The following is a 19,649-nucleotide window of genomic DNA, read 5'->3' as shown; positions in this document are numbered from 1 at the left end:
ATTTCTTACCCTCTCGTAACTTCTGCATCCTTGAGCTTGGACTACAATATCGCAGTGAGAAATAAAAAATGGCAGATTGCTCGAAGTGTTGGGCTGTCCTTATTTGGCAGTTCCGCTGCAAATACTGTGACGTAATTGTTCAAAAAACGTAATAGATAATAGAAAAATCAGAACAGGTTGGAAAATATGACCAAAAAAGAATATAAAGATATCAACAAAGCACCTGAAGAGACTAATTTTAACTTTTATGTACTTATAAACACTACAAATATACAACAAAATGCATTTAAGAGCTAAGAAAGTGGATTTAGCATGATATGCAATGTTCCCTCTAAGCTGCGCGCGCGCGCGGCCGTGCAGGCCAGTCAAAGTGGCCGCGCAATAGATTGGTCAGACCCACATAAACATTGATGCATTTGCTGTTGTAAAAGAATTAAGAGAGAGAGAGAAGGCGAGTGTTCTAGAAGGAGAAGAAACTTTCAACCAATCGCTGATCTTGCTACGGTGACAGACACTTTTATGAGCCAATGGTAGCAGCGCATTCAGTTCACACAGGTGCCAGCACGAGCACAGTGTGAGAGCGAGTCAGATGAGCAGCTGCACGGGGCGATCTCAAGAAACTAAAATACTTATTAAGAGGAAAAAGTGATTCAAAACAGTGATTTAAAACAAATTATTGGATTCCTGAAGTGATGCGATAACTTGGAAAAGCTGTCGCTAGAGTGAGGAGAGAGCAAAATAGAGAATTAGAACGGAGGCAGATTCAGAATCACACAGCATCAAAACACTGCGAATGAACTTCTTCTTTTAAATAAGAAGTTAAAATGTATGCTTTGGTGAGTTATATTCTAAATATTAACTTGACATTATGGCATAAGTGTTGCAAATTTGGCAGCAAACTATGAGTTTTATTAGTTTGTTTACATTGGCCATTGGTATATAACGAACGAGCTGAAGCGCTATTTACATTTGAAAGTTAACAGTCAAGTAACGTAAATGTGATTAAAAAATAACATTTTAAGTGTCAATATGATGCTTATTGATAAATCTGTTGAATTGAAGATTAATTACTGTTCTGCCTTGTGTTTTTAAAAGGCTGGGTTTTTTTGTTTTCGAACATCTGTAAAGTTCTCCTGCTCCATCTTGGACACGCGAGACAATATACTGAAGGTGTATACAAAAAGGCGAGCCAACCAGAACTGTGCTTTGAACTAGAACTAATAGGAGGATATTTTTCCTTTTTGTTCCGGACAACTACTAGGACGTGAATTCGCTGAAACTTCATTTTCCGTATTTTCTTGGATTTTCTTCGAAGGACACTTACTTTGAACTGAACTATGAACTATTTAAAGGAACAAACGATTCTTTGAACCAAATCAATTGATTCATGAAATCAACCCAACTAAGTCATTTAAGTGAATCATGAATTTGGATTACAAACAATGAAACAGTGTTACACTTTTACAAGTATTTTATTTATTTATTTATTTATTTGCACTGTAGTATATAAGAACTGATTTTCAGCTTGAGTTGGATGGTTCATTCTGCTAAACCCAGGTACCTGGTAAATTCAAAGAGAGTGTTAATTACATGTATTGGGATTTATACACAGGCCCACATAGAACATTATACGTGTGTATACACTAAACCCCGTTACACGCTACACTGTCATCTCTTTGAATCTCCTATGGTTAACGCAGGCTCGTGGTCATTTTCGGCAGGTTGTGTGGTTGCGAATTGCTCACAGTACTGAAATGTGCGCTCAAAAAAAAAAGAATTTGCTCAGTGCTGAAAAAAATTAGAGGGAACATTGATGATATGTCTCTTTTAATATGTTTGTCAACTAAACATGTTTTGTCAACGTAATAAACTTTATACAAATATTTTTTATTTTTATTAATAATCAAGTATAAAGAACAATGCATAGTGTGAAAACGCGGATTATAAAAAAGTATATTAAAGAAAGGACTACATTTCCCAGAATGCACCTGCACCCACTCATCTGTCCCCACCCTTCAGGTGCGACTGCTCAACCTATGGGCTTGACGGGAAAATTCAAAATCACGAACCGTTACTGCCTGGACTTGGTCTTTTTGTTTGTTTGCTCATCAACAGTAAGGTAAATTTAGTTTAATTAATTTGTCTGCATCGCGCTGATCGGTTGCCTATTTGTTCATATTATGTTATTTACTATGATACGTTTTTGTCTTTATACTAGAACTGTTTGAATTTAAAGCACAAACAGTAAAACATTAAGGGTATACGTCAGGCGCGGAGCTATGGGCGGGCCTGGACGGGCCTGGGCCCGCCCAGATTAACAGCTGGCCCGCCCAATCAAAAATAAAAATAAAAATACTACTCTGTATAGTTAGACAAATAAACAGTAAAATTATAAGTAGGCCTGATAACTATTTAAAAACTATTATAAAGAAGTTGAATGTTGCAATACATTATGGTTCTAAAGAGAAAAATATTCCCGAGAACATTTTTTTGCAAGCAAGTGGAAAACGTATTTTGAATAACAACACGTTATAAATATGTGCTGTGCGCTTTCCTCTCAATAACATACACACACAACAAATATGACAGCGGGGTAAAAAAAATAGAAAGAAAACATCTGATCACAGTGATGTTGTTTGATATAGCCTACCAGCTCTCTAGCTCAGCACTATAAGTCACGCCACGTTTACTGATAGACTTTATACAATATAGCCTATTGCTTTTAAGCAACAAATAGCCTATCATAACAACCTATAAGCCTACTGTGTAATTGAGACATTAATTTAAGAAATGCATTAAAAGCAGAAAGATGTAGGCTGCGGAAATAAAGTGGGTTTATTTCAATCCACACCACAGACGTTCTTGGTTTGCTTCTTATTTATTAAATCGAGGCAATTGTTTGATTAAACATTGATTAATATTAAGATACAATTTATACAAAACGAAATTCACTTTAAAGAAAGTCTTTCTACAAAACAAACCTATGCAGTGCTCGCAAAATCGCTACCCCGAAGTCCCGGGGGAATTCCTGTCGGGCTACAAAAATGTATCTTCGCCCTGCCGGTCGGGCGGAGGAAAAAATATTGTAATGTGTTTGCATTCTCTCAGATTTAGTTAGGTAATTATATTGTATGTAATTCGGTGTCATCTTGTTAGTCATTACTATCCCCACTTACAAGTAAAACTGTCAGGAAATGAAGTGAAAGCATAATTAAACCCATTATTCCTTTCGTGTTCACGTCTGATACCGTAAAATAGACCAAATAGACGCTTGTCTCTCTTAGACGCCTGGTGTGACGACAGGTTTGGGTAAATAAACGCCTGTCTCAAATAAAGGCCTGGTCTGTTTTTTAGTTTCGGGTTGTATTTAATCTTCTAAAACCCGTCAGATAGTCCGTTTAAGACAGTTCTATGGTGCAGATTAAACACGCTAAAGTTTTTTTTGCTTACCGGTAGATGTCACGTGACAGACGCAGTCGTTCCGTTACTCATCACTATGACAACACAACAAGCTCCGTCGCCAGGATTGAGGTGATGATGACAGTAGCGAAGTGGCAATCGGGAGAGTCAGGACTTTTCCCGGTGGACCGGTAGTGTTTTGAGGCCGCTGATAATAGCCGGGCTTTCAGTCTTTTGTCATGCATGCACTCCCACCACACATTTTATTTCTCGCGCGGAAACACTATTTATCATATTTAATATGCTGCAGCGCCCAAAATGTATCTGGCCGCACTGCTCTCTCTCTCTCTCTATCAAGCCCGTCTTCCCTAGAGTTCTAGTCGAGCGAGCCAATACAAAAAAAAGAGAAAGAGGCTACACAATAGCCAATCAGAAAATAGCACTGTTGTCTCTGGGTAAGATTTCACGCAACAACCAATAAAAAACATATCCTTGTTTGCTTTATTTATACTGCCAAAAATTTAAGACTGTTGTTATTACACGCACTAATTTGTTAAACACATTCAAATTAAAAATAAAACGTAATATGTGGTAACCTCCTGCTGTCATGCTGGAACAATTAAATTAAAAGCCTGTCTCTTATAGACGCCTGTCTCTTTTAGACGCCTGGTGTGATGATAGGTTTGGGAAAATAAAAGCCCGGGCTATTATTTGAAGTTTTACGGTATGCGCGCTCCTCGGCTCCGCTCTTCACGAGTAGGCTACCCGCTTGCTCTTATGCTCATCAAAAAGTATATTAAATGTTTATTTATTTGATTTTTCGTTTAACCTCAGAGTCAAACATTATTCTAGCAATTCCCTTTTTCTTTCTTTATTTAGTAAGTTAACTTAAATATGTGAAACGAAAATATATTTTTAGTTATTTGCATGAAGAGAATATGATGTTAGAAGCTTCATTTTAAGCATTTAGTAGCTTAATTTATTTAAACAGTTTTAATAGGCTATTTTAAAAAGTATAAGGTTTTTTGTGTTCATTTATATTTCTTGTCACTGTGTGCAGGTTCTTTTTTGTAGGCTATGACAGCCCAATAATTGTTTTTTTTTTACCAAAAAGGCTTAATTAATGTCATGTTGCATTACAATTTAAAGTATATCAATAATGTCAAAAATGTGACGTGCAGTTCGGGTGTGTGTGTATGCTGTTTAAATTAGTGTTCTCACCAATACGCTTGTGATTCCTTAAGTTTTGACGAATTTTATAGACTTGTTATAGTTTCTTATTCAAAAGTGACACCCATAGATTCAGGCCCACCCGGACTTAATCCATGCCCACCCATATGTCACGTTCTGCATCCGCCACTGGTATACGTGGTACACAGCGGTAAACATGAGGTTAAAAATATGCGAAGTAACATTCAAACCAGCCTGTTAGAAGAATCAATTCGATGTTTAAATAAAAAAAAAAACTTTAAAGAAGCCAAGATGAGACGTTCTTTGCTTAAAACAAACAAAACAACAGTAACTTGTGTGTTTGAAATGTTAGCAGCTAGCAAGTGTCTCTCTGCTATTTTAAATGATACAGACAATCTTTTGTTGTTTAAAAGCTCATTGCTTTAGTTCTGGTAGATGCTGCTTATTTTTCAAGACTCTTTTAATAGCTTTATATTGATTTGTAACAAAGGAGGCTTCACTTTGAGAGAACCTAGATGCTAATTTTTAAGAAGCTTGGAGTCATAATATATTTTAACGTTATATGTTTCCTGTTCTTCATCTTTTTAAATATGAAGTCTATCCATGTTTGTGTTTACAGAGGTCATGTACACTGTGGTCAACTTTGTGGATGCTGAAGAGGTTTCTGGGTGATGTAAGTTTATTCATTCAATTTTAAAAATCAAATAGTAAACAGATGTGTTATGATGTATGTGATTTTGATTTTTAATTCTGTGTTTGCCAGAGAAATATAATGAAGTAACAGTGGAAGCTAAAACATCAGACTGATCCAGACACTGAAGAAATTGATGTCACTGCAATCTGGCCAAAATGATGTAAGTTTAATAATGAAATTATTAAATTAAAGAGGTTAAATAGTAAATAGATGTGTTATGATGTATGTGATTCTATTTTTTTATTCCGTGTTTGATAGACAACTATAATGAAGTAACCTACTAAAATAAAGCTGCAGAACGACACAGAGACTCTGAGGACATCAACACAGAAAATGAAGTAAGAAGATGTATATTATGAAGTTCTTTGATCATATATTGTTTTATCTTTTGTACAGTTTAATGCAGTGGTTCTTAACGTTATTCCTGGAAGCCCACTGCTCTGCACATTTTGTATGGCTGTTTCTCAATATGCGCTCTTCAGCGATCTTGCGTCCATGTGTCCTTGCTCTACGTCATCATTAACAGTCGAAGCTCAATTCCAATTCTCAAGAACACAAGTACAGAGGACGCATGAAAATACCCGGATGAGTTCTTGATTTCGAGGATGCATCGAGTGCAGACTTGCGCACTGATATCTGGAGAGGTCACGTGACCAGCAGGAAGATCGGACACATCTCAATTCTCACAAGTGCGTTCTGTGTTCTCACGACCTTCTGAGTTCGTTCTTTCGATATCAAGAACTCATCCGGGTATTTTCATGCATCCTCTGTACTTGTGTTCTTGAGAATTGGAATTGAACTTCGACTGTTAATGATGACGTAGAGCGAGGACACAAGGACGCAAGATCGCTGAAGAACGCATATTGAGAAACAGCCTATGTCTCCCTTATTTAACACACCTGATTCAAATCATCAGCTCATTAGAAGGGATCTCCATGAACTTAACTACGTCTGTCAGATAAAAGAGACATACAAAACATGCAGGGCAGTGGGCCTCCAGGAATAACGTTAAGAACCACTGGTTTAATGTAAACTTTCTAAAATGTACAACTTTATATGTCATTTGATTTGACGTATATGTGTATTAGTATTATGCCAAATACTTATATGTACTTTTATATTTCCAAAGGGCTCCAAAGAGATGTCTGTCCAGATGAGGGTACATCAACGTTACCTTTGCTGACAAGTATATGCTTTACAATGTAAAACCTAACAGTTTTACAAGATGGCGCCTAACCGACCCAAGATGGCGCCAGCATGGTGCACGGCAAGCCGTCAGGTCTTGAGCCTTTTAAATATTGCTTATGTTTGTCTGTTTTTTATGATGTTTCCGCCTGTTACCTCATCTGTACTGAGCTATGATCGCCTGAAACTATTGGAAATTAGAACCTCAATTACTTCAGACTGCTATTTTACAAACGATGTCATAACTTCAAACCTCCCCAATCATCTGCTGCTTATTCCGCCGGAGATCTGCCGCAGTTACCGTGGCTCCTTTTACAAAAAGAAGCGTCACAAAAGACGAGGAAAACGTGGTGGCTGGTTGGCGAGATCTGCAATACTTAAACGGGCAAACAGGACGATTGACGCTCGGTTCGTTTGGTCGTGGCTACGGCCGGTTTACCCTGTACAGCCTTTGGCCATTACTCGGCGAGTGTGGATAAAGCCTCATAAGCGGAATGAACCGCCGGCTCATCGCTATGTAAAGGATTTACAGTACACATCTTTACCTCAATCTCATCTGTTGGACCTTATTGGAGTCAACGCTGCACTGCTTAATGTAAGATCAGTGAGAAACAAAACTTTTATACTTCGGGACTTCATGGTCTCCAAAGATTTGGATTTCGTGTTTTTAACTGAGACATGGCTTGAACCGACAGATAGTTGTTTTCTCGCAGAGCTGCTACCTGCGAACTACAATGTTTTAAACTCTCCGAGACTGTCTGGTCGTGGTGGGGGGGTGGCTACGCTCTTTAAAGATCATTTTAAATGCTCTGTTGTCTCGACTGAGAAATATTCTTCTTTTGAGGTACAGATGTTTAAACTAAACCTGGCTCAGACCCTCTATTGCGCTCTCATCTATCGTCCTCCTAAATATGACAAGGACTTCACACATGATTTTGCTGATTTTCTCTCACACATCGTTCCCATCACGGACAACCTCTTAATCGTTGGGGATTTTAATATTCATGTGTGCTGCTCGTCAAACCTTCTCGGTCAGCAGTTCTCTGACCTCATTGACTCTTTTAATTTAAAACAATTTGTTTTCGATGCCACACACAGTCGCGGGCATACTCTCGATCTGGTTTTATCCATGGGGTTACCTATTAAGGATGTTGTTACAGAGGACAATTTTATATCAGACCATAGACCAGTCTTTTTTAGTTTTGATCTCACCGTTGCCCCACCAAAGACATCATTGAACGATGTTTATATTCGTTCAATGACTGAGTCAACGGCAAGTCATTTTGTCGAGGCGTATATTAATAGCCCTATCTCATCACTAATAGAAACTGCCGGAGTTTTGATGGACACAGAAAAACTGACTGTTGCTTTTAATTCTGTCTGCCTGGACATTCTAAATGATATTGCTCCAATTAAAAAGAAAAGGCCGAAATCTCTGCCTCAGCCTTGGTTTAACACTGATACAAGGGCTCTTAGACAGGTTTGCAGAAAAGCTGAACGTAGATGGAAAAGTGATAAATTGCAGATTTCTTTTGAAATCTTACAGGTATCTCTCAAGAAATATCAGTATGCTGTAAAAGCTGCTAGAACTAAATATGTCTCGGAGTTGATAAACAAATCACCTCACTGCCCGAAAACTTTGTTTAGTACAATAAATTCAGTACTTAATCCATCCATCGCCACTTCTACTGATTACTCTCTTTACACTTGTGAGGACTTTTTGATTTTCTTCCAAAAGAAAATTGAATTAATTAGAGAAGATATTACACCTTCGTATTGTGTTCTAGCAGTTTCCACCTCAAACTCCTGTATATTTGATCATTTCGATACAGTCTCTCTTTCAGCTCTTGAGGATATTATAAGACACATGAAATTATCATATACACCCCTGGATCCTTTACCTCCTCGCTTTTTAAAAGATCACTTTGATATTTTGGGCCTTAGCATTTGATATTTTGGGCCTTAGCATTCAGTCTATTGTCAACAGCTCTCTGACAAATGGAGTGGTGCCTCCCTGCCTTAAGCAGGCAGTAGTTTCTCCTTTACTCAAAAAATCTGGCTGTAACCCTTCAGAGCTGAATAACTATCGACCAATATCTAAACTACCATGTCTTGCAAAAATATTGGAAAAAGTTGTTTTTTCTCAAATTACTCCTTTTCTAATTGAAAATGACATTTTAGATAATTTCCAATCTGGCTTTAGAGCTGCACACAGCACAGAGACTGCATTAGTCAAAGTAGTAAATGATATACTGATGTCAGTAGATGCTGATTTGGGTGTTGTTTTAATTATGCTGGATCTCAGTGCCGCTTTCGACACTGTCGATCACTCAATTCTTCTGAAACGCCTGGAGGTTGAAGTAGGTATCAAGGGGACTGTTTTACAATGGTTTAAGTCATATTTGCATGAAAGAACCTTCTTTGTGAATTTTGCAAATGACTCTTCGTCACTGACATCTTTAAAATATGGTCTTCCTCAGGGTTCTATTTTGGGGCCCATGCTATTTTCTATGTACATGAGCCCTCTCGGCTCAATTTGCCGTCGTCATGGTGTCTCTTATCACATGTATGCTGATGACACTCAATTATATTTGCCTTTTAAAGTCGCAAACTTGAATTCGTTACAGCCTCTAGTACTTTGTCTGGATGAAGTCAAACTTTGGCTATCACACAATTTTCTCCAACTAAATGAGAACAAATCGGAGATAATTATTTTTGGTCCATCAAAACTTAAGGAAGCCATGTCTAGTGCTATTGCCCCTTTGAATATACCTATGAAAAATACTGTTAGGAATCTGGGTGTAATTATTGATTCTTCCCTAAGTTTTGACAACCAAATTAAGTCAGTAGTAAAGAGTAGTTTTTATCATCTTAGACTGATTTCCAGGATAAAACCCATCCTGAACACAATAGACCTACAGGTTATAGTGCATGCTTTTATCACATCCAGACTGGACTATTGCAATGCTCTGTATGTTGGTATAAGCAAACACAATCTTTCTCGCCTACAATTAGTGCAGAATGCGGCAGCTAGGTTTTTAACTGGCACTAAAATTAGAGAACACATTACTCCAGTATTATCTACGCTGCATTGGCTTCCTGTCCAGTACAGAATTGATTTTAAGATTTTATTGATGGTTTTTAAAGCCTTTCACAATATCGCCCCAAGCTATATCACCAACCTCATAAAGGACCATACTCCGGTCAGGTCTCTGAGATCAGGAGATAAACTTCTATTAGCAGTTCCCCGCTCCTTAAAAAAATCAAGGGGTGATAGAGCATTCATGGTCATCGCCCCTAAACTGTGGAACAGCCTCCCTCTGCACATTCGGCAAGTCTCACATTTAGAAGGTTTTAAGTCTCAGTTAAAAACATATCTTTTTAATTTAGCGTTCGTTGAAAATAGACCTTGTTTGGAGATAGCTTCTTGATGTTTTTATATATTTTATTTTATCTCAATTTGGTTTTCTTTTATTGAATTTTATTCTTATCCCTTATTCTGTATTAATTTTCTTTCTATTAATTGTTTGATATTTTGCTTTGTCTTTTAAACACTGTGAAGCACTTTGGGCAATTGAAATTGCAGTAAAATGTGCTATATAAATGAATAAAGTTGAAAGTTGAAGTTGAAGTTAACTTAACTCAAACCATTTAAGGAAACCTGTTGCCTTAAACCATTAAGTTTTAAAAATCATAAATTTGAGTACTGTGAACTTAAGTCTTGTGTAATTATGCACTTATATTTAGTTAGTGTAAACTTAAATATAAGTACATAACTGCATGTGACTCAATTTGTTTAAGTTCACAGTACTCAAATCTATGTGTTTTAAAACTTAAATGGTTTAATGCAACCGGTTTTCTTAAATGTGAGAAATTACAGTGTTACAGTGAGAAATGTTTGAATAATTCCAAAACAGAGCTCTGCAATTGAATCTACACTGCAAAAAATCTGTTTCTAACTCAGGATTTTTATCTTGTTTTTAGTAGAAAAACTAAAAATTCTTAAATCAAGATGTATTTTCTTGATGAGCAAAATTACCTAAGAAAATATGTCTAGTTTTTAGACAAAAATATACAATTTAACTAAATTTTTGCCTGAACAAGCAAAAATATCTAACAATGGGGTGAGAAAATTGTGCTTGAATTAAGTTTTTAAGAAAAAAAGAAAACGTAAGATTTTTTTCTCACACCATTGGCAGATATTTTTGCTTGTTTTAAGCACAAATTCACTTAAATTGTGTGTGTGTGTGTGTGTGTGTGTGTGTGTGTGTGTGTGTGTGTGTGTGTGTTTTATTTTGTCTAAAACTAGACTTATTTTCTTAGGTCATTTTGTTCATCAAGAAAAAGCATTTTAATTTAAATAATATTTCTACTGAAAACAAGACAAAAATACTAAGTAAAAAAGTGTAGGACTGATTTCTTAAAGCAAGATCAATATAGTTGTTGTTCATTTTATTTAGATATTTACTACATTACAGTGGCAGCTGGTGACTTCTTTTTTTTGTGAGCACTCGATGCGAAGTTTGTCACAACATGTATACAGCCCGTCATTTGTGTGGTTCACAATTTCAAAATATGTGTTCTGCGTGTCTAGTGCGTGTATGTGCATCACGTGTTTTGACTAAACACGTGATCCACATGGTTTACATGAAGTAACAAACACATTTTAAAAACACAAGCAACACTATGCCGGCATTTCTGTGCCAAAAAGAATCGAGCGCATCACTGATACAGCTTTTAATGTAGGTTCGTCATAAAATTTACTGATGATTTAATGTGAGAAATTATCTGTTGCTATTTTCTTGTCTGATTTGTCTGTGAGATTCATTAATGTTAGATTTATCTCTAAATGACAGCTAAGAGTAAAGTGATATGAGTTCTTCTTGCGTTTTAATAACATTAGACCGTTTCCCAGGAGGTACACATAAAAAATAAGTTATCAATGAAATAAATGAATTCACAAAATATATTTAATAAGCTCATTGTAATTATAGTATCATATTCATATAAATCATTATTTCTATGGCTAGGACTTGCAGTTTCTAAAAGGAATTAAGTTGCTATTACACAAAAAAAATGTTAAAAATAGCAAACGATGATATTTTGCAGTGGATTGCTGAACATTGCGTGTTTTATTTTCACTTTGACTTCTCTTTCGTTGTCATTCTGTGTATCTGTGCTGTTGTCCAGTTGATATTTTCACCCCAAAATGGCGGCCGCTGATTACCACGACTGTCCAATCACAACCGGTTTTAAGAATAGTGTAGTAAACAATGACATTTGAGATTACATGTAAAGAAATAAGTCCCGCCCCTCGACTGCCAAAAAGAATTGTATTCGCGCAAGCGAAAAGTAGCAGGTGAGAGAGGATGCAGTGCGAGAGTGTGGGGATGATTTACGGTAATAGTCATCATTCAAAACTACGCCGTAAAATCACTTAATGTGTTTTACACTAAAGGGGCTCTTTTTCCAGTATTTATGTGTAAGGTAAGGTTGAGTGGGTATTCAAACAAAGATAAATACTTTAAAATTCACTTACAAGTTTCAGCTTTAAAGCTGTGCCAGAGGTTGATCCAAACTTTAAAACCTGAACTTTAAATTATGCTAATCTATGAGTCTGACACCCTAAATGCTTGTTGCACATGTTATTATGCACAATTGATCAAACTTTGAAAGAAGGTATAAGACTCAACCTCCTTCACTAATTCTAAGCATAAGATAAACCAAAAGATTAAATTAACAAGAAAAACGAGTTACTGAATAAGCATCAATATGTCTTATAAATTAGCCATAGAGATAAGCTGGTCAGCAGTTAGTAAAACAATCACTATAGTTAGGTTGTAATTGATTTGTATAATCAAAATACATTATTTTATTAAACTATACAATAAGTTAAGTGTTATCTTTTAACATATTGTAATGAGATGAGTGATATGGCTATACATACTTTAATCATTTGTTTCTAGACTTCTATTAAGTTTTCTCGACGTGTGCACCACTCTTACCTCTCTATCTCTCATCTCTACAATGTCTAATGTCATCCTGTGAGAATGCGCATTCTTGAGGATCTGAGTGAGACGATATTTTGCTTTAAATGTAAAATTATTAGCCTACAGAACATGTAATTTATTAATTTAATTTTAACAAATCAAAATAACTTATACAAATCACTTAAAGTAGCCTACGTGTTTTATATAACTGGCTGCTTATAAAAAAAACAAAGAAATTAAGAAACAATGATTAATAACAATTTATTATCTTTATTAATTAACATTACCATTCCAGAGTGAAACAAAATAAGGTTGAGTTCATACCTTATAACGTTACTGATATTACAGTGTTTAGTCTTAACAGTGTATGATATTCAGCTCGTCTTGATTTAATTATTTTATTCCGCCAAATGGAAAAAAAAACATCCATATCTGCTGAATGAATGGGACTCAAGACCTATACGACAGATTGCGTTGGCCAAAACACCAAAAGAACCGCGTTTTCAAAAGATATTGCGAGCAGACACAGACATTTGCATCCGGGCGGGATTACATTTATCAAAAGACCTCTGAGTTTGGCGAAAAACAGTAAGTAAATTACTTTGGAATTTTTACAAAGGTTGCAGAGAAAAACACAGACATGGTCGATTCGGACGGGATTAAAATCACAGTGGACCTCTGAGAAGCTTGATTTTCTCAGAGGTCCCCCTGTAAAACTCATCCCGTCCAAAATTACAAAGATTTAAATGGCATCTTTATTTCAAAAGACCCGACCGACCGCGACCCGAATGTCATAACAAATATTTGGCCCGGCCCAATTTAAACCCTATTGCTGAAGGAGACGGAGCTCCGGCAGGGTGTGTTGTGGACCTGAGGAGGCGGAGCTGCGCTCCAGTGAGCTCCGGCCCAATTTAACCACTGGTATTGTTTATGTATGCAACTTTTAATATTTGTGTATAATATTGTTTTGTGATTGTGACAATTGTGGATTGTTCAGTTTTTTATTAAATAAACATTTCAAACTCAATTCAAGTTTTAATTTTTTTAAGGATTTTGAGGGTGTATAGGAATATATATAGTGTGTGTGGGGGGGGGTTGTAGTCTATCTGCATAGCAGGCAAATAACCAATCAAGTCACTAAGCTATGAGGGCTTGGGTTGGGCTTAATACAAAGTGTAACCAATCAAATCATCTCAACTGGAAAGTTTCAAAGTTGTGTCCCAATAGTTGTCAGAGTTTTGGGAGGGGGTTTTAAAAGCAACCAATCAGTGTTGAGATTAAACACCAATGGGGACACTAGAATTTTGCAAAGGTGTGAAATCCCAGTACCTCTGTAGGTGTGAAAATGTCCCCTGACAAAATCTTCAATGGAATTATTTGCCATGGCAAAAAAATGGCTGCATATACCACAGGAATATCCCCTCAGCAAGATACATCCGAATTGGTATCATTACGGGAGTTTCCTAACTTTGTGGAATTAGAAGTTTACCCTCAGTAGAACTAGTAGATACTTCTGAAAATCAGTGGTGTTTACAGGAGTTTCCTAGTACGGATACACCTCTTTGCATGCAGTGAGGAGGTGAAACAATATTACGGAGCAGTCGAAAATAGTCCCCTTAGTGTCTTTCAATAGCAGGGGACTATTTTCGGGCACTACATAATATCATTGCGCTTCCTGTTCCTAGCCATATCTGCCAGGAAAATCGCAACTTTTAATTTTCCATTGGTCTTAGTACACGATGTAACTCCAGAAGAGTCAAATTTTAAATAGGAAAAATATCGAAACTCTTTGGTTATTTTTTTAGGTGAGATAAGAATCAAATGTTTTACTTGAGGAACTGGAAAATGAGCATATTTTAACAAACACATGTATTTAATTCTCACCACAGTTTTTTGTTAAAGCAATTATTTAACGGTGTAGGGTAAAAAATTAGAAATCAACTCAATTTTGTTTTTAACTTAAGTGGAAAAAATTAAGGCCCCATACACACCTCCTCCTCCTCTGGTGAGAACATATAGTTGTAGAAGATCGGCGTCTTCTTGTTGAGACGATCAAGGTAATCCCACACTGATTTACAAATCTGAGGGTTCCTTCTCTCACCTTTTTCCTCGTACAAAACACCTGCGCAGAAAATATGTTCAAGGCAGAAACAGGTTAATAGCTGCATACTGTACATATAAACAAATCTTCATGTGAGGTCACATTTGACTTGTCACAGTATTACACAAAATGTGGGCACAAAAAAATAATTAGATTTTAATCTCATTATAAGAGATCACAAAAGCTATTATGTAGCATTTTCATGCAAATGAAAGACGCACCCAGCTCTATGCGCTCATAGTCGGAGTCTAGCAAGAATGTGCGGAAACGGTTGGAAACATAGTGATAGGCCAGAAACTTCAGATAGTACTGACTGAACTCAAACTCCATGGGAAACTGCAGATGGATCTGTAGAGAGAAAAAGCAGAATGTAACAACCATTTCAACATTTGTGAAATGAAGCATGATGAAAAGAACCATGCCCAGGACAGAAACTTGTAGGACACATTTGGATCAAGTAGGCAGCTACTAGGGGTGAAACAGTTCGCATTTCTCACGGTTCGGTTCGTATCAAGGGGTTTATGGTCACGGTTTCGGTATGGTTCAGTAGTAGTAATGTTCAGAAAACATTCTGCAGCCAAATCAACAGAACATTCTTTTATATAGTGACAAACTTTTAAAAAAAACATCCGAGTTTTCCCATCAGATTTAAGTATTTAAGTTATTATTTCACAAGCAAAAACAAAGTGCATTTCAAATTCTGTTTTTCACTAGATGAGCAGATTGAAACACTTATGTTTTAGGTATGTTTGTAACACAGATCTTTTCTTTTTACAATCCAAAATAATCTGCTGAAGTTACTTCCAGTTGCCATAAAAGTCGAAATGTCAAGTTCAGAGTCTTTGTAGTTATTGTGCGTTTGTCCCCAAGTTTCATCCACATCGTCTACAGCAGAAGGGCTGCACGAGTTTGGCAATCAAAACATTTAGTGTGTCTGAGTGTAGTGGCTGTGTAAGGGTTTCGGCGTTTCATGCGCTCGGGCGTAATCTTGTGCTCGGACTCATCAAAAAAGTAATGTATTATCGTAGCCTGCGGGATTTGCGCCGAGCAATGTTTACAGTCACAGGTTTAATTTCTTACCATTTTGACTATTGCTGCTGTGTGCAGCTAATAGTAAACTTAAATGATGTTAATGGCTTGTCACGTGCAGTCTCATCAAGTGATCGACATTAATAAGATCTGCTCTACTGTAGCTGTGATGAACGTGAGCGGGCACTCTGTATTTGCAATCATGCAGGGCTTAGCAGAGCTTCGCATTCATTATAAAACATTGATTATAAATGTGTTGATGAACCGTGGATTATATATGCAGGGCTAGACATTAAGGCTTTTCCTTGTCTGACTGGACAAGTTAAATTTCAAACAAAATAAAATGGCATATTACTTAACGTTATGTGGCGTTAACGACAGAGCAGAATGTACAGCTCAAACACCGAGCGGAATATTGAACAGAGAGTGCAGCGCGCCGACACACACACATGTTTACACCTGACTGTTATTGTTACTAAACAAGCCGCGCGCGGATGAAACCTGATCGCCGAACACAGAGGGGCGGGACGGCATATTTTCTGCATTTTCGGCAGCTGCAACTGGAAGTCATTAAAACGAGGCAAAAAAGACAGGAGTGGAGAATAATGTTTCTTCAGGCTCCGGCGTGAATATAAATGACAGGCACCCTTACCGCGTTTTCATCACTGTGTCAAAAAAGCAGAATTAAGTCTGTATTTTTTCTCTTATAAAGTTCGGTAAAAACACATAATGGGCTTAAAATCTTGTTTAAGAATCTGTTTTATAATGAGAATCTCTCTTTCAGCGTGCCTATGTGTGTGTGTGTGCCGCGCGACTGCCGATTTGAATCGTTACAGCGTAAATGCTAGGATTAAGATTGATTTTATATATAACAGATAATCTAGATACATTTACCCTAATAAGTTTTTTAAAACATGGTAATGTTTTAATGTTTTGCTTTAGTGTTTTAATGTCAGACAATCATTGAAATGTGGGAAAAATTAAGAGAAAGGCAGCAGATATAGCATCCTTCTTCAGAAAGAGTAGCAAGAAGCAGCCAAATGAATCTTAGTAAAACACATTTCAGTGGACTACAAAATTCACATGATTTTCTGGTCTCTATAGTTTTTTCAGCAATGGGAGATATAAATTCTGGTTTCAAAGTAAATTTGAAAAGTTTTATTTGATTTAAAAAACATAAGGTTGGATTATGACTATAAATTGTATGTTAATCTCGATTCATTTTAATTAAAATTAAAGTATTGTTGTATGTTATACATCGTTATAGTTCATGTACATCACATTATACATGAACTTTTAAATTCTCCTCCTAGAGGATTCATGCGATTGAAACCAAACGTAGTAAACATGATGCCGAGACATTGTAGATACTAAATTGCGAAGGGATTTTTGATATTTCGAACGTGTTTCCCATGCCAACGTGTCGAAAGTCAGACACATTTTTAGGGCATATTTAAAGGAATAGTCTACCCTTTAGCCATATTTAACTATGTTATTACCTCAACCTAGACAAATTAATACATACCTATCTTTTTTCAATGCGTGCATTGTACAGCGAGTTGTAAATGTGTTAGCATTTAGCCTAGCCCCATTCATTCCTATGGGGCCACAACGCGCTGTACAGTGCACGCATTGAAAAAAGATAGATATGTATTATTTTGTCTAAGTTGAGGTAATAACATAGTTTAATATGGCAAAAGGGTAGACTATTCCTTTAAGCCTTACAGTTGCATGCGGTGAACTATTAAATACTCCTGTAGCATCTGGCTGGATTGCCAGAACCGGATAATATCTGATACTTGGATTGCAGAGTAGCTGAGTAAATATGATATTATGTGTTAAACCCCCACATGTCGAACTAGTTTCTGGATTTCTACATCAAAGAGGATATTCACCCCCAACCATCTCAGTGGTACATTTTATGGCACCTTTTGAAGCTCAACAGAGAGCTGTTAAGGAGGTGTGAATTGCCCTGAAGAATAGCCCTGCAGAGACCTCCTGCAAAGAATGGCTTTGAGACCATATGATAAACTCTTTTAGATCTTGTCTGTAAATACATTTATGCATGTTTGATGTATGTTGGTTCCCTCTTTTATGAACTGCTTTTTAAATAACTTGCATTCTCATGTACAATTGTGTTTCTATGACTAAGTCTAGATTACCTCGACAAACAGAGATTTTTCGTTTGTTATTCATACATTGGGATGAATCACAACGTAATGCTTGTTCCCACCATTCAAATTTGGTATCAAACTGATCACCTTTCAGTTTCCTCTTCATTGATAAATATTGTATGATGGTTAAACAATTAATTTTATTTATTCAATGATCCAGACTGATATTTTGCAAAAAGAACATGGAGGCCAATAAAAGATGCAAAGTTACAGTTAAGGGGGACAAACAGCTCTCCCCTGCTCAGCTCTGATTGGTCGATTCAAACTTGTATGGGCATGTCCTCCTCAAAGGATAAATACTGGCAAACACTTTATCTCATCAGTTGAGTTGGGTTAGGAGTTCAAACATCGCCTCATCTCTTCTACAAGTGAGCTCTTCCAGCAACCTCCTCCCCCTCTGGGCCAAGAAGCCTCTCCTTTGTTCTGTAAGTTTTAGGCCAAACTCACCTGAGTTTGTGACTAAGAATGGATTTTCAACAATCAGAAAACCAACAATTCACATCTAAACCTTTCGGAACAACTCTAAAAATGGACTGGATGCTCGGTTCGCATACCGACAACCTGGTCTGTTCTTCCAACATGAAAATGCTGCAACTGGACTCTGTCTCGAGATTCTTCAAAAACCTGCAAGCCATCTTCTTCCATCATAAGACTTTCAAATGCCTTCAACTGCACAGACATGCAAGTATCCTATATCTTAGAATATAGCTGCGTTTAAGTCGGTTAAGTAAGATGAATGTGGTTTATCTCTCTCCCTCTCTCTCTCTCTCTGTCATGTTACATGTTCATGTTTGTCCATTGTCTATGTCTTATATAATCCCAGTAGAGTAGTCAAATAAATGTGCTTGTTTATCCATGGATGCCTTCTGAGTTCTGATTAAATTCAAAGTCACTTAAACTTTCGATCAATGCTCAAGGTTCAGCAGAATTGATGTACAATTTTAGATATATATTCGCTGGCGAATTAATCAATTAATTGTTCCGATTCATTCTGCGAAAACCTACAAAATATATATAGTAATGACGATTAATTGTATGTATTTGCATTTGAGCTAAATCAACAATTCCCCGAATTGGAATTGTGATAAACAAAAATTTCCCTTAACATTCTCACTCAGGCGGAGAAAATATCAACATTAATAATTGTAATTATTAATGAATAACTTATCATTATCAAAATGATGATTGGTTGTTTTAAACAAAACTATTCCGTAACCCCTCCATTTGCTACATTTATATGGTGTTGGAATGCTGGCAAGTTTTAAACTTTTTGTTTGATCAGACTTGGTTAAAATTCATGGATATTGTATCATGTATATTTGAATGCAACTAAAGCAAACAAACTGGGCTTCTTTGTGTGAATGAAGAGGTTGAACCAGGTTGAACCATCCTCCTTCTTCACACCATTTTACAGCACTCGAGAGTCTCACTGAAAACCTCAGTTACTGTTAACAAATTGAGCTACTAAAGTTTATAACTTTAGTAAGGGATATTATAAAAACAAAGAATTGTTTTTTAATATGCATTGATTTTATTCTATGCCACCTAACTTGAGAGATGAAATCCTCAGTGTTATGTGAAGTAGATGTGGAAACAATGCTATTTGAATGCAACTTAAGCAAACTAACCAACTAACTGGTTTCCTTTGTGTGAGGGGAAAAGTTAGACCCATCCCCACTCTTCACACCTTTTACAATCAATGAGTTCCTCACAGAGAGGCCCAGTCTTTGTTAAACCATTGAATAACTGCAGTATATAACTTTAATTGTGCCACTATAAAAATGAAGAAATCTTTTTATATGCACTAATTCTATTCTATGCCACCTAACGAGAGCGAAGAAATCCTCTATTGTTACGTGAAGAAGAATATTGTTTTACAATGCCTT

At 36.5% G+C, this 19,649-nt stretch overlaps 1 protein-coding gene across 6 annotated transcripts in view; it reads right to left on the bottom strand.

Moving 5' to 3' along the window:
• Window positions 1-19,649, bottom strand: part of sbf1 (SET binding factor 1) — a 411,549-nt gene that overhangs the window by 8,738 nt on the left and 383,162 nt on the right. For all 6 annotated transcript variants that reach the window (XM_065247769.2, XM_073815717.1, XM_073815733.1 and 3 more), the window contains 2 exons: window positions 14,782-14,908; window positions 14,451-14,581 (listed from right to left, as the gene is read on the bottom strand). In XM_065247769.2, coding sequence (XP_065103841.1) covers window positions 14,451-14,581; window positions 14,782-14,908 — 258 coding nt within the window. The remainder of the gene's footprint in view (window positions 1-14,450; window positions 14,582-14,781; window positions 14,909-19,649) is intronic.

Source organism: Paramisgurnus dabryanus, chromosome 1, assembly GCF_030506205.2.
Source record: "Paramisgurnus dabryanus chromosome 1, PD_genome_1.1, whole genome shotgun sequence".
In the NCBI taxonomy this organism is placed as follows: Eukaryota; Metazoa; Chordata; class Actinopteri; order Cypriniformes; family Cobitidae; genus Paramisgurnus; species Paramisgurnus dabryanus.
This window is presented reverse-complemented; position numbering and strand designations above follow the sequence as displayed.